Source organism: Pelodiscus sinensis, chromosome 3 (assembly GCF_052426305.1).
Source record: "Pelodiscus sinensis isolate ZL-2025 chromosome 3, ASM5242630v1, whole genome shotgun sequence".
NCBI classification, from domain to species: domain Eukaryota; kingdom Metazoa; phylum Chordata; order Testudines; family Trionychidae; genus Pelodiscus; species Pelodiscus sinensis.
The window spans coordinates 70318241-70332368 of NC_143054.1; the positions used below are offsets into that span (position 1 = coordinate 70318241).

General features: G+C 47.5%; 1 protein-coding gene across 2 annotated transcripts in view; it reads left to right on the forward strand.

The window, feature by feature from the left end:
* Positions 1 to 6260: 6260 nt before the first annotated feature.
* UFL1 (UFM1 specific ligase 1) overlaps positions 6261 to 14128 on the forward strand; it is a 39453-nt gene continuing 31585 nt past the window's right edge. For both annotated transcript variants that reach the window (XM_075923904.2, XM_075923905.2), the window contains exons 1-2: positions 6261 to 6417; positions 7234 to 7379. In XM_075923904.2, coding sequence (XP_075780019.2) covers positions 6341 to 6417; positions 7234 to 7379 — 223 coding nt within the window. In that variant the 5' untranslated portion in view covers positions 6261 to 6340. The remainder of the gene's footprint in view (positions 6418 to 7233; positions 7380 to 14128) is intronic.

Below are 14128 nucleotides of genomic sequence, written 5' to 3' on the forward strand. Positions count from 1 at the left end.
GCTTTGTCCAGTTGTTCCATTGCTCCAGATAGATCAAGGTCAATATCTTGGAGTCTCTTGCTTACAACATTTATTTCAAACAGTATGTCATGCCACAACACTAAGCCACACAGAAATTTGAAGTTATGTATGTTTCTGGTGATTCCATTTCCCTCTGCCACTGTTCTCCCATGAACCGTTCCTATCATAGCATTATCCTCTATAATGGCAACTATTGCATCATCTATCTTCCCAATTTGGTGTTTGATAGGCTTTATCACCTCCACTCGACTTTCCCATCATGTGGCACTCAGTGGTTTCAGTGTCAGAGAGGATGTTCCCAGATGTTGATTCAAAATTTGCCATTGATGAGTTGATGCAGAGAAAAATACATAGATGCTTTGAATTACATTAAAAAATTCAGCAGCCTCACTAGAAGCTGATGGTGCATTACTGACCACCAAGTTCAATGAATGAGAACTGCACGGGACAAAAAAAGCTCAAGGGTATAACTCTCAGATCCGCGTCTGCACTCCTCTGTTCTTTCCTCTCATGTTGGCACCATTATCATAGCCCTGATCTCTCATGTCAGCTATCGCAATTCCCGTATCTTCCATTTTTTTAAGAAGCACATTTGTCATACCAGCTCCTGTAGTATCACCAATGTCAATAAATTCTAGAAAATGTTCTCTGACAGTCACCATTTCAGGAACATTTTCACTAGGTTCTGTTGTTGTTACAAAATGCACCATTAATGCAATTTGTTCCGTATAGCTGATGTCAGGTGTGCAGTCCAATAACAGAGTAATATCTTGCTGACTTCAGATCTGCCACAATCTTCTGTTTGACTTTTGTTGCCTGTAACTGTATGATCTCATTTTGAATTGTTTTTCCAAGGTAGTGGTGTGTGTACATTTCTTGGGTGGTGACTCTTCTTAGATGCTCCTGGAGTACAGCATCAAACTCAGCCATCAGCTCCACAATTTTAAGGAAGTTTCCATTGTTTGGCACATACAGCTGATTTGAAGTGCCACGCAGTGCTAGGTTTTGAGTAGCAAGCAGTCTCACAAAGGCAATGAGCCTTCTCAGAACATTTTGCTAGTAAAGAGACTCTGATGCAATCTTCTCTTGATGATGATCATCTATGGTGGCCTTTAATCTTAGTCTCATCTCAAGCTCTTTCCACTTATGGAATGCTCTCTGGTGATTTGCTGCATTCTGGGTTTTTGAGTACATAAGCCATAGCTTCTCCACTTTATCTCCATTGGGGCTTTCATGCCAGTAATGTGTTGAATGGAAACTTCTATTTTCATAGTCTTTGGGGAACATGAAGTTTTTCACTTGCTGTGGCCCATGCAGTACAAGGAAGTCCCTCAGGCTACTGTTCAAGTGGGTCCACAGTCCTGGATCATCTAGACTAAAGGAACTAAACTCAGCAGCACCTGTTTCTTGGGCCTCCACCACACTCTTCTCTGATCTACACTTTTCTTCAGGAATGTGCATGGTTACATCCATTTGAGATGGAGATATGGATGCTGCAGTAGCTGCCAGGTCACCTGCACTCTCACTAACTGGAAGATCAGGCATCTCGTCACCACTCACATGCTCACTGAGGCCTGAAGGCTCACCGTGAACATTTGTGTCTATGTATCTCAGGAGAGCTCCTTCCTGCTTAGATAGAAAAGCTTCCTTTGCTTGTTTTCCTTTTCTGAATGCTGCCCCAGAGGGGCGTTTTCATCTTTCACTCATGACTGCTCTTCTGTGCCAGCTATAGTGGCTCTCAACACTCAGTTGAAGGGTACAAATAAACATGCTGGTAGCAGGGCCTGAGTGAGGGAAGATATCAACATCTTAAGGGCCTAACTGGCTCCTACTACTTCAGTTGACTGCCTGTTCTCCTCAAGTGGGTTTAGGGAAGCAGCAGGAAACAGGAAGCTCCCTGAGAAGCTGGTGTTAATCAGTCCAGGCTCCTGGGGGTGCTAGAGAGGTACATAAGAGGCTTCTCCTCCACTCTCTCCCTGAAGCTCCTGCTGCTTTCTGTTATTCCCTCTCACCTTGTCTCCTGCCTGCCTGTTATGTCTCTTGTGCCCTCCTTCCTCCAGCACAGCACTCCACCATCTCTGTGCATCTAGAGCAGAGAGAATACATATGCACCAGCAGCAGACACAATTTTCTACACTCTGGGTCCTAGTGGAGGTGTCTGCTATAGACCACCAGATCAGGTGGATAAGGTAGACAAGGCTTTCTTCAGACAATTAAGAGAAGCTTCCAGATCACAGGCCATGTTTCTCATGGAGGACTTTAATCACCCTGACATCTGTTGGGAGACCAATACAGCAGTACACAGACAATCCAGGACGTTTTTGAAAAATGTTGGGGATAACTTCCTGGTACAAGTGCTGAAGGAATCGACCAGGGGCTGTGCACAATGACCTGCTGCTCACAAACAGGGAGGAACTAGTAGGGGAAGTAGATGTGGGTGGCAACCTGGGCAGCAGTGATCATGAGATGGTAGATTTCAAGATCCTGACAAAAGGAAGAAAGGAGAGCAGCAAAATACCTACCCTGGACTTCAGAAAAGCAGACTTTGATTCCTCCAGAGAACTGATGGGCAGGATCCCCTGGGATGCTAACATTAAGGGAAAGGAGTCCAGGAGAGCTGGCAGTATTTTAAAGAAACCTTATTGAAGGCACAGGGAGAAACCATCCCGATGCGCAGTAAGAAAAGCAAATATGATAGGTAACCAGATTGGCTTACCAGGGAAACCCTTGGAAGCTTAAACACAAAAAGGCAGCTTATAAGAAGTGGAAACTTGGACAGATGACTAGGGAGGAGTTTAAATATATTGCTCAAGAATGCAGGGGTGTAATCAGGAAGGTAAAAGCACAACTGGAATTGCAACTAGCAAGGGATGTGAAGGATAACAAGAAAGGTTTCTACGGGCATGTTATCAATAAGAGGGTGATCAGAGAGGTTGTGGGGCACTTACTGGATGAGAGAGGTAACCTAGGGTATGTCTACACTACCACCCTAGTTTGAACTAGGGTGGTTAATGTAGGCAATGTATCCCGAGCTTCATTTGCATCTTGCCGCGCACCGCCATTTTTAAATCCCCGGTAGTTCGGACTCCGTGCCCGCGGCTACACGCGGCACGGAGTAGGTAGTTCGAATTAGAAAGCCTAATTCGAACTACCTACTCGGTGCTGCGTGTAGCCGCAGGCACGGAGTCCGAACTACCGGGGATTTAAAAATGGCGTGGAACGAGGAGTAATGGTAGTTCGAATTAGAGATCCTAATTCGAACTACCTACTCCGTGCCACATGTAGCTGCGGGCACGGAGTTCGGACTAAGGGACATTTAAAAATGGCGGCGCCCGGGAAGATGCAAATGAAGCCCAGGAAATTCAAATCCCGGGCTTCATTTGCAACTTCCAATGCCTACATTAGCCTCTCTAGTTCGAACTAGGGGGCTAGTATAGACATACCCTTAGATACTTGAAAGCTGCTCTCATGTCCTTTCTTGGTCTTCTCTTTTCGAAGGTAAACAAGACCAATTTCTTCAGCCTTGCCTTATATCTCATGTTCTCTAGACCTTTTGTATTGATCTTCATTGGACTTTCTCCAGTTTCTCCATGTTTCCTGAAATGTGGTGCCCAGAACTGGACGAGATATTCCAGCTGGGGCCTAATGTAGATGGCTCATTCCCTGCCTAGGGGACGTGAAACTGGGCGGGTTAATTTCCAATCCTTCTGTTTATTCTTTTCCTAAGCCAGGAGGGCACAGTAGTTCTGATGGGGGCTCTACAGGAAGGCAGTCCACACTGTCCCCTTCCTGAAACCTTATGCAGGTGTTAAACAGCTGTCCAGCCCACCCTAGAGGTGACAGATAGCTGCAGCAGCACAGGAGCCAGCAAACAGAGCTGTAAACAGGGGAGTTTGAGTGGGAGTTTGTAAAGGGAGTTTGGATATTGGGACTTGTTTGGGATTTGTTTTTGCTGTGGAGGGGGTGTTTTGGTCTGTTTTTGTGTTCACTGGACTAATAGGATTTTGGTGAGAAAGTAGATAAAACACAGAGGCAGTAGTGGCCATGGCCCAAGTAGTAGAGAACACAAGGAGGATGATTGGATGTGGTAGTTGCGGTATGTACATGATTCTGGAGGGGGTACCTGAAAGGAGTTTTGTTTGCATGAGTGCCACCTGATAGAGCTGATGGAAGAAAAGATCCGAGGACTGGAGATGCAGGTGGAAACTCTGGTTGAGTTTAGAAGGGGGTTTGAGCAGATGATGGAGCAAAGGCGTGACGTGGCTGAAGGGGAAAGCTTAGATATGCAGATGGAAGCAGGATCAAGGGCCTCAGAGGGGGGACTGCTGGGCAAAGAAAATGGACAGTGGAAGCATGTGACTCAGAGAACCAGGCAGAGGAAAAGATGGGTCAGTGAAGGAAAATAGGGTTCAAGAACAGGTATGTGGAGCTGGAGAATGAAGAAGGGGTACAGCAGGTAGATAATGAAGATAGAAGGGTAAGGAAGAAGAGAAGAGCGGCTAGTCCCATAGATAAAGGGGAGACAACACCAATAATGAGCATTAGGAGGATTCAGAATGGGTTAAAGAGGATTACAAGGGAAAATAGGAATGGCAAGGACTTGCAGCCAGAGGAAGCAAGAGATAGACCAGAGAATCGCACTGTCACTAGGAAAAGGCAGGTCTATGTGATTGGGGACTCCTTATTGAGAAGAATATATAAGCCAGTAACCACAGATAGTTCGGATTAGAAGCCTAATCCGAACTATCTAGTCCGTGCCGCGTGTAGCCACGCGGCACGGGGTTCGCACTAGCCGGCTTTTAAAAATGGCGGCGCCGGCTTTATGCTAATGAAGCCTGGGAAATTCAAATCCCAGGCTTCATTAGCAAGTTCGGTATGCATACATTACCCCCCCTAGTTCGAACTAGGGAGGTAGTGTAGACATACCCTCAGTCAGTTCTGAACATGAGATGTAGCAGCCCAGTCCTAATTCCTTCAGGCACTTGGGATGGAAGAGTCCCAAGTATTGTTACAGGCTGGGGACCGACTGGCTAAGCAGTCGTTTGGTGGAAAAGGACCAGGGGATTACAGTGGATGAGAATCTGGATATGAGTCAACGGTGTGCCCTTGTAGCCAAGAAGGTTAATGGCATATTAGGGTGCATTAGGAGAAACATTTCCAGCCGATCAAGAGAAATTATTATTCCCCTTTATTCGGCTCTGGTGAGACCACGTCTGGAGTACTGAGTCCAGTTATGGGGGCCCCACTACAGAAAGGATGTGGACACATTGGAGTGGGTTCAGTGGAGGGCAACCAAAATACTTAGGGGGCTGGAGCACATGCCCAAGAGGAGAGGCTGAGGGATTTGGGCTTATTTAGAGAAGTGATTTGATAGCAGTCTTCCACCTCCTGAAGGAAGGTTCCAAAGAGGATGGAGAGAGGCTGTTCTTAGTAGCTGCAGATGGCAGAACTCGGAGCAATGGTCTCAAGTTACGGTGGTGGAATGTCTAGGTTGGACATTAGGAAAAACTATTTCACTAGGAGGGTGGTGAAGCACTGGAATGGGTTACCTAGGGAGGTGGTGGAATCTCCATCTCTAGAGGTTTTTAAGTCCTGGCTTCACAAAGTCCTGGTTGGGATGATTTAGTTGGGGTTGGTCCTGCTTTTGGCAGAGGGCTGCACTGGATGACCTCCTGAGGTCTGTTCCAGCCCTAGGATTATAGACTCCTGGTTAATCCATCCGGGATCTGAGAAACCCTCCCCATCAAGAAACGTTTCCTTTCCATGCTCACATTTCTATGACAAGTTTCATCCATGGACCATAGGAATGCTGGGCTGGGCCAGGCTGCATGGACTCACAATGCGCCAGGGCAGGTCTGTGGTTGGCAGCAGGGGGCTCCCACTTGGTGCCACAACTTGCCCAGGCAGGCTGGATAGGAGCCGGCCCTGGGCTGATGTCTGGGGGGCAGTGGTACCTGCAAGGGAGAGGGCACAGGGAGGGCCAGGCAGAGGGGCAAGGTGGGTGCGCATGGAGAACCCCATTCAGCAATTAACATGTTGGCAGGGCACGGAGGGGCGGTGCTTTCCCCCAGAGCGAGCCGCTGTCGCCTGCGCTGGAGAGTTTAGCGGGGGCAGGTTTGTAACGAGGCTCCTGTCCCTGGCGGGCTCCTCGCGGGACGAAAGCCCCTCCCGGGGCTGAGCCTGGAGCCGCTTTCCCTGCGGCTTCTCCTCTCCAGGGGGCGCTATTGGCAGGCGAACGCCTTCGCCGCCGCGATGTGTCCCAGCGCGCGGCCCGTAGCCCGGCGGCTAGCGCTGACGTGGGGCTGCGGCGGGGGCAGCCATGGCGGCCGCCTGGGAGGAGATCCGGAGACTGGCCGCCGACTTCCAGCGCGCGCAGTTCGCCGAGGCGGCGCAGAGGTGAGGGGGCTGGGGCGCCCCCCTCCCCCGCTCGGCAGCCCAGCCTGGAGCGCCCCCCCCCCCGGCAGCCCAGCCTGGAGCCCGGCTGCGCCACCCCCCGCAGAACCCCCGGGCGCGGGGGGCGGGGGGATTGGTGCTGGGGGGCGGCTCGGGGCCTGTGCCCGGCGCGGGGAGAGAAGCGGGAGGCACTAGCCCCGCGGGGGGGGGAGGGTCGAGTATCCCGCAGGCCGCCGGGTGACTGCGCTGAAATTGGGGTAGAAAATCCTTAGCTCGGCTGCGTAGCCGCTGCGATTGGCAGAAAGCGCCCAGTGAAAGGTTAACTCGCGCTATAAAGTTGACGGGGTTTCAAATTGACAGCGAGGCCTCCTGTGTGTCCTCGTCAGAGGATCCGCTGCAGAGCTCATCTTTTGGCAGTTCATTGCCTTCGTCTCGACAAACAATGTTAATTGGTGTAAAGGGGGCAGTTGTTTACCTGTTTGAAGTGATTTAAAACACAAAACTCCAAACAGAGATTGAGTTTGCTGATGTGAATGGTCTCCCTGAAACGTTAACTATTCAGGAAGGAAACTGACTTCAGTGATACTAGTATCATGAATAAAGTTAATTTTTTGCATGTGCATTAGTACGTATCAAGCCCATGTTTTTAAAATGAGAAGAGAATGAGGATATTTTATGAAACTGACATACTAAAAGGTGTGTGCAGAGAACAGCAAAATAATCCTTCAGTTTATAACAGTTGAAAAGCTTCAGTTATTTATCCCCAAATTAGAAAGTTCTCATTAAAAATTACTTGGTTCCTCTTTATAACATTCACAGGCTGTCTGAACGTAACTGCATAGAGATTGTTGCTAAACTGATTGCTGAAAAGCAGCTGGAAGTAGTGCACACCCTTGATGGAAAGGAGTATGTCACTCCAGCACAGATTAGCAGAGAGATACAGGATGAGCTTCATGTTTGTGGTGGTAAGAGTTACATTTTTTCCCTTCACTTCAATTAGATTAATAGCAAGATCATAAAAAATAATTTGGGGATTCTAAGATTGGCCTTGTTGTTCAATACATTTAGTATCACTTAAGTGTGCATTTCCCTGTTGCTTCATTGAAGATTAATTCCTCTTATTCTTGTGTCCCTTCCAAATTCTGCTACTGGCTGGTTATGAACCAGAACTGTCAATGTTACATTATTTTATAGTATCGAGAATATAGGACAAGGATGTTACAATACATAACAATACATCTTTTAGTACCCCTAATATATTGATTTTATTTATTTCTGTGTGTGTGTGTGTATACACACATATATAACATGCTTTGATATTTTGTGGGGATTAATATTCACGTCTTTATGTATAATAAATAAAATAGTGATTTTATACATTCAGTAATTTTGTGCTCTGTTTAATGTTAATTTCTCTATTGCTGTCAGATTGAAAGTGTGATTAAATTTGAATATTTTCATTGTACTTTTATAGACTTTTAAAGCCTTATCCCACAGTATAAAACAAGCATTGTGTATCTGGGCTTTTTTGTTTTGTTTTGTACTGAACATTACTGCTTACAGCCAGAAATCATCTAAATGTGACAGGCATATTTAGACAGTTTTCAAAGACAAATGAAAGATTATTGAATCAAGCAAATCACTCAACTAACCAGCCATTTTTCTCTGGGGAGAAATAAATGTATGTGCACTTATAATGAGAAATGTGAATCCGAAATGTTCCATGATGGGGTTTGACTTCACAGACGAATACTCATATTTCACAAGGAGATTATTTTTGAAAGGCTTGTCTCTTTTAGAAAACTTACAATAATATAACTATCCGTTTAAAACTAATGCAATTACACCAGTGAAAACCTCTAATATAGATTCATTACATCCAGTGAATTGTAATTTAAACCAATTTGAGAACATCAGTATTGGAGATCTGTATTGGTGTAACCAGATTTCGTGTTAAATGGACTTAGAAAATTTGCACTGGTGAAACTAAAATAGATGAGGTCTAAGACTGCAGCCCTGCAGTCTTGATTCAGGATCAATTTTTTTTATGTAAAAAGTAGAATGAGAGCCAACATATTCCTCCATGTTTGTATGATATCACAGAGTGAAGAGTACTAAGAGCTTTTCTGTATTAGATATGATTTAGATGCCCAGAGAGCATATGTGACTTACCCTGATGCTCTAGGTCAGGTGTGGCCAACCCACAGACAACTCCGGGTGTGACCTTTATTCTTGCAAGCTGGTTGTGAGCATACCAGGCTGGGCACTCTGGAAGGAAAGCATTGTAAGGTATCCATAGTGACCGGGCAAGTGGGGACGCCCCCCCCCACTTCTTTGATTTGCACCCGCAAATCCAGAGTGAACTGTCATCACTCTCCCTTACCCAACACATTTTAAGAGCACTTTAGGAACCAGTTTCCCACATAGCTCCTACAGGGCTCATAGTAATCAGGAATTGGCACTGGTCCGTGTTGGTGAAGAAGTTCTGGGTCTTATTCCCTATCATCAGGAGTCACCTAACTTCTCTGGAAGTGTTTTTTACTAAATGAATTGGCAAAAAGTGATTGCAGGAGTGCTGATTTTGTCCATTCATCTCTGTAATCTAAACTACTGACAGGGACAGATACAAATCCCAGATGTGCATGTCTTTGAAGTTGTGGTATCCTAGAATTTGGGGTGTTTGAAACCTAAACAAGCTTTGGAGCCAAATGTTGCAGCATACTGCAGTTGATTGGCTTGGTTCAGTTTGCAAAAAAAGGACCAAAATCAATATGTGCTTCAAATGTGCTCCATTTACTGATGTTTCAAGTGATGAATTGTTCCAAGTGATGGGGAGTTGGAAGGGTTTTTCTTTGCTATCCTGATAAATGCATCCCATTTCTGGAGAATGATAAATCATGCCTTTCTAAGCTCCTTATTGCTCTGCCTCCTTAAGAGGCTTCTTTCTTTTATACTGAAAAATATTGCGGCTCCTGACGAAACCGAGATGGAACCTGGAACTACTCAGGTCAGTCGCTCTCGCAGCCGGGCCCCTGTGAGCTGCATGCATGCTCACGGCCCGCGCCGTTTTGCTCACGGTCCCTAGTGTACTACGTCATATCCTGTATGCGCAGGCCAGGTCGCACACCGCATCAGCCTGCACCTGCTAGCAGCCGGCTGCTGAGCGTAGGCAGCCGCAGGTGCTCCAGGTGCAGTGGTGGCGCAAGTGACGGCTCCGGGACCTGGGCATAAGGTTAGTGGGGGAGGGGGATTGGGTTAGAGTGGGGAGGGAAGGTGTCTGGCTGGAGGAGGGGGGTTGGGAGGAGCGTGCATGGCGTGCTGGCCACTCAGTGCGCCAGCCGTTCACTGCACTCGCCCCAGCGTCTGGAGGGAGATGCGTGGCTGTAACAGCAGCGGTGGCTCCAGGACCTGAGAATTAGGTTGGGGGAAGGGGGATTGTTGTAGAGGGGGGGCCGGTGCCTGGCTCTGGGGGGCTGGGATTGGGTTAGGGGTGTGTGTGCCTGGCTCTGGGGAAGGGGAAGGGGATTGGATTAGGGGTGTGTGTGCCTGGCTCTGGGGAAGAGGAGGGGGATTGGGGGAGGGGAGGAGAAGAGTAGCTAGTGCACTTCCAGAGACCAGGGATCCCCAGGTACTGGCCCCAGCTGTCTCTGTCCCCTCCTCCTGGCCAGACCCCCCCCCCACGAGTACCCTGCCCCAGCACCCACCAGCACCCTCCCCCAGCACCCTGTCTTCTGTCCCCACCAGCACAGTTGGGGCCACATTAGTGAGGCTTGGGGGTTTTTGGAGCAGTTGTTTTTTCACATCTCACTTGTGTGACCCTGACTGACTTTTCTGTGGGTGGGTCAGTGACCCCTAACTCCGAACCGGTTCCCTGTCCCTCATAAATAAAGACAATGCTGAAACATTTTATGTTTGACATAATATTTTATTTTAAAATGAAGCCTGGCCAACAAGCTCCCAATTGGGGCCAATTCCCCATCTGGCCGCAGCATCATAACGCTCCTGCACCCCCCTCAGCCCCCAAACCTCAGCCTATCATACACTGGAACCCCCTGTCCTGAGCCTCTCACATCCCCAAATTCCTGCACCCCCACATCCCCAGTCTTCTGCCACCACACTTCTGTACCATCCACACACTGCACATCTGTGTCCTGAGCCCATCATACTCCCAGCCTTCCTGCCCTGAGCCCCTCATACACCCCAGCCCAAACTCCTGCACCCTCACAGCTACAAGCCTGCGGCTTGCTCAGCACCCCAACCCTCCACCTGACCCCAACACTCTCCATCCTGGAGCCCCCTCCCTGAGGCAGCATCCCCTTCTCTACTTCCTCCTGCACCCAAATTCCCTCCCAGAGCTTGCACTTCTCACCCCTTCCCAGTGCTTTTTTTGTGAGCCACAATAGCAGTGGAGACAGCGTGAAGAGCTGGGGAAAAGTTGTTAACACACACAAAAAGAAAAAAAAGAGCTGTGCCCTGGGACGAATGTTCCAGCACCTATTTTCCACCAGTGCAGCTTTTTTTTTCCCTCAACAATTTTGCCCCAGTTCTTCACACTGTCTCCACTCTTCATCTGGAACGGGTTGGCCACTCCTGCTTGGGCAAATGAGTACAGGCAGTCCCCGGGTTACATGGATCCGACTTACATTGGATCCCTACTTACAAACGGGGTGAGGCAACCCCGCACTAGCTGCTTCTCTCCCAGCAGACCAGGGAGACGCGAAGCTAGCGCCCCCCGCCCCAGCAGACCAGGGAGATGCGGAGCGGCTTTTCTCAGCAGACACCTCAGCTTGAGAATAAAGGACTGAGGGAAGTGAGGTGGAGAATAAAACTGAGCTCTGGAGAATGTTTGGCTAGAGTTTCCCCTACAATATGTACCAGTTCCGACTTACATACAAATTCAACTTAAGAACAAACCTACAGTCCCTATCTTGTACGTAACCCGGGGACTGCCTGTAGTTTTATGTCTAGGATACCGAATTCTGTCAGTGTAATTCTATCAGTCACAAGTGTGAAGACTATTCAGAAGAGAAAAGAAACTGACTTCAATGATATTAGTCACATGAATAAAGTTAACATCCCTGACCAACAGCTATGTCAGCATAAGCCCCTAACAAAGACACAATTATACCGGTAAAACTATGTTTTTAAACAGTATAGCATGTTTTACTGTGGGAAGTGGTTTTACAACTCTGATACAAAGCTCTGCTTTCCCAGTATAGCTGCATCCATCCTAGGTGCTCTTTGCTATTATAGTGTATTGGATAAGCATTCCTACTGTAGACATGGCCTGAATTATAATGTGGAGAAAGCATATACCTGTAGTTAACCTAATTAAAGTTTTTCTCTCATGTATGAAGTTCATATTGTGATGTTTGGTAAATAAGTTAACATGCCTGTCACATTCATGCACTCCAGCTGATTCCCCACCACCCCCCATCATTAAGGTATCTTAATGTGTGCTGCCTCAGTGTGTTAGCATGACAAATTTGGACATTTTTACCATTTGACAGCAGTTTTCTTGCATATGTGGAAAGGGTGGTGGTTTCAGTTCCATCTGTAGTAGACATGTTCCTTTTCTAGTAGTGTCCATACGAGTGTTCCACAGTAGGTGCACTTACATCTCCTGTGCCCTTGATCAGAGATTTCTCATAACAGTGTCCATTTGGCCTGTGCGTACATGTTACTCAGATTCATGCCCCAGCCTGTTGCTATATGGCACTGTGCATGCTCATCATCCTTAGTTCTTTCTCATCTTAAGCTGGTGCAGTTGAAGCCTTAGCAAGTTGTCCATGTTGAATTTTAGCTCAACTGTGTTCTCTTAGCTTTTGCACTTTGTATATTAAAATAACTAGTTGTATTTTTTTAATACAAATTTTACTCTCCCCTCCCCCATATACAGGCAGTCCCCGAGTTACGCGGATCCGACTTACGTTGGATTCATACTTACAAACGGTGCTTTTCTCGCCCCGGAGGATGCAGGCGGCGGGACCGCCCAGACCCGCCGTGGTCCCGCCGCCCGCGTCCTCCTGGGCGAGAAAAGCTGCTCCGCGTCTCCCTGATCTGCTGGGGGGGGGGGGGGGGGGCAGCAGACCAGGGAGACGCGGAGCAAAGCCGCGAAGGACCCGGGCGGCGGGACCGCGGCGCATCTTGGTTCCGCCGCCCGCGTCTCCATGGTCTGCTGGGGGGGGGGGGGGGGGAGACGCAGCTAGTGCGCCCCCCCCCCCCCCCCCAAGCAGACCAGGTTTTTCTAGCAGACGGCTTTTCTAGCAGCGCCCCAGCTGCTCTGTCCCAGGCGTCCAGATCCAGCTGCTGTTGAAACTGATCAGTGGCTGATTCCAGGAAGCCCGGGGCAGAGAAACTCTGCCTCGGGCTTCCTGTAGTCAGCCGCTGGTCAGTTTCAGCAGCGGCTGAATCTGGACGCCAGTTCCGACTTAAGTACAAATTCGACTTAAGTACAAACCCACAGTCCCTATCTTGTACGTAACCCGGGGACTGCCTGTATATATAATATATAGCTTCTATATAGTTCTCTGCCCAAGGAGATTGTTTTGCTCTTTCCAAGGGTATGCCTGGTTCTCCCAGATTCAGGACTTGCTTGTCACACTGGGAGGCAATCCCGGTGAGTGATGGACAGCTCCCGATGCATCCGTTACCATTGGGAATCTCATATTTCACAAAAGTGGAAATTCTGGCTGGTGTTAAAAGGTAGAGCCAGAAAATACAGGGAGATATTACTCCTTTTACTGGAGAACTTCGCGCCTCTGGTCTCTGACTAGGGATGTTCAGATACAGTTAATTAAGTAACTGTGTAACTGCTGAAAATTTCAGTGATTACATGTGGGGGTAAGGAGTCAGCTCCCGCCTGCTTCCCCACTCCTCCATAGTGAGAATAGGGAAGGTGGGCAGAGGAATGGACAGCATGAGCCCAGACTCATGTGTTAACAGTGTACTCAGTTACACTTTCACAGTCTTGCACCTGACCCAGGTGAGGAGCTCTCTCAATCAGGGATATTTAGAGGTCTTCCAAAGGGTACATCAACTCATCTAGATATTTACTAGTTTTACAAAAAACTACATAAAAACCACTAGCGAAGTCAGTACACATTAAGATGTCATGCAAAGATTTGTTTATCTTGCTTTGAATGCTAGACACTGAAATGTAAGTACAACATATTTATATTCCTGTTGATTTATTTTATAATTTTATGGTAAAATGAAAAAGTAAGCCATTTTTCAGTAAGTGTGTACTGCGGTACTTTTGTATTTATCTGATCATATAAGCAAGTATTTTTAAGTGAGATGAAACTTGGGGAACACAAGACAGATCAGACTCCTGAAAAGGGTACAGTAGTCTGAAAGCTACTGGATTAAAGAACTACATCATAAGCTAGTCAGCCTCTTCTGCCTGAGTTGGCAGTTAACAAGGCACTTCTGGATCCTGTAGTTGACATCTGGCATGCTCTGGCCTCCATTCTTCCTGCAAAAGGGCAGGCAAAAAATATTTCCCTCTAAAAGTCATAATGTTTATTTTCTCACCCATCCCTTAATTCCTTGGTTAAGGCAGTTAACATACATGGCAGGGAGAACTACACTCTGTGATAAATCTCATATTTTCTGGCAAAATGGACGATTCCCTGCATACAGTAAAAGATTGAAGAGTCACTTTACAGTCTCGGGATCTGCACATCTGCTCTGAACAGAAAATTTAGTAGAT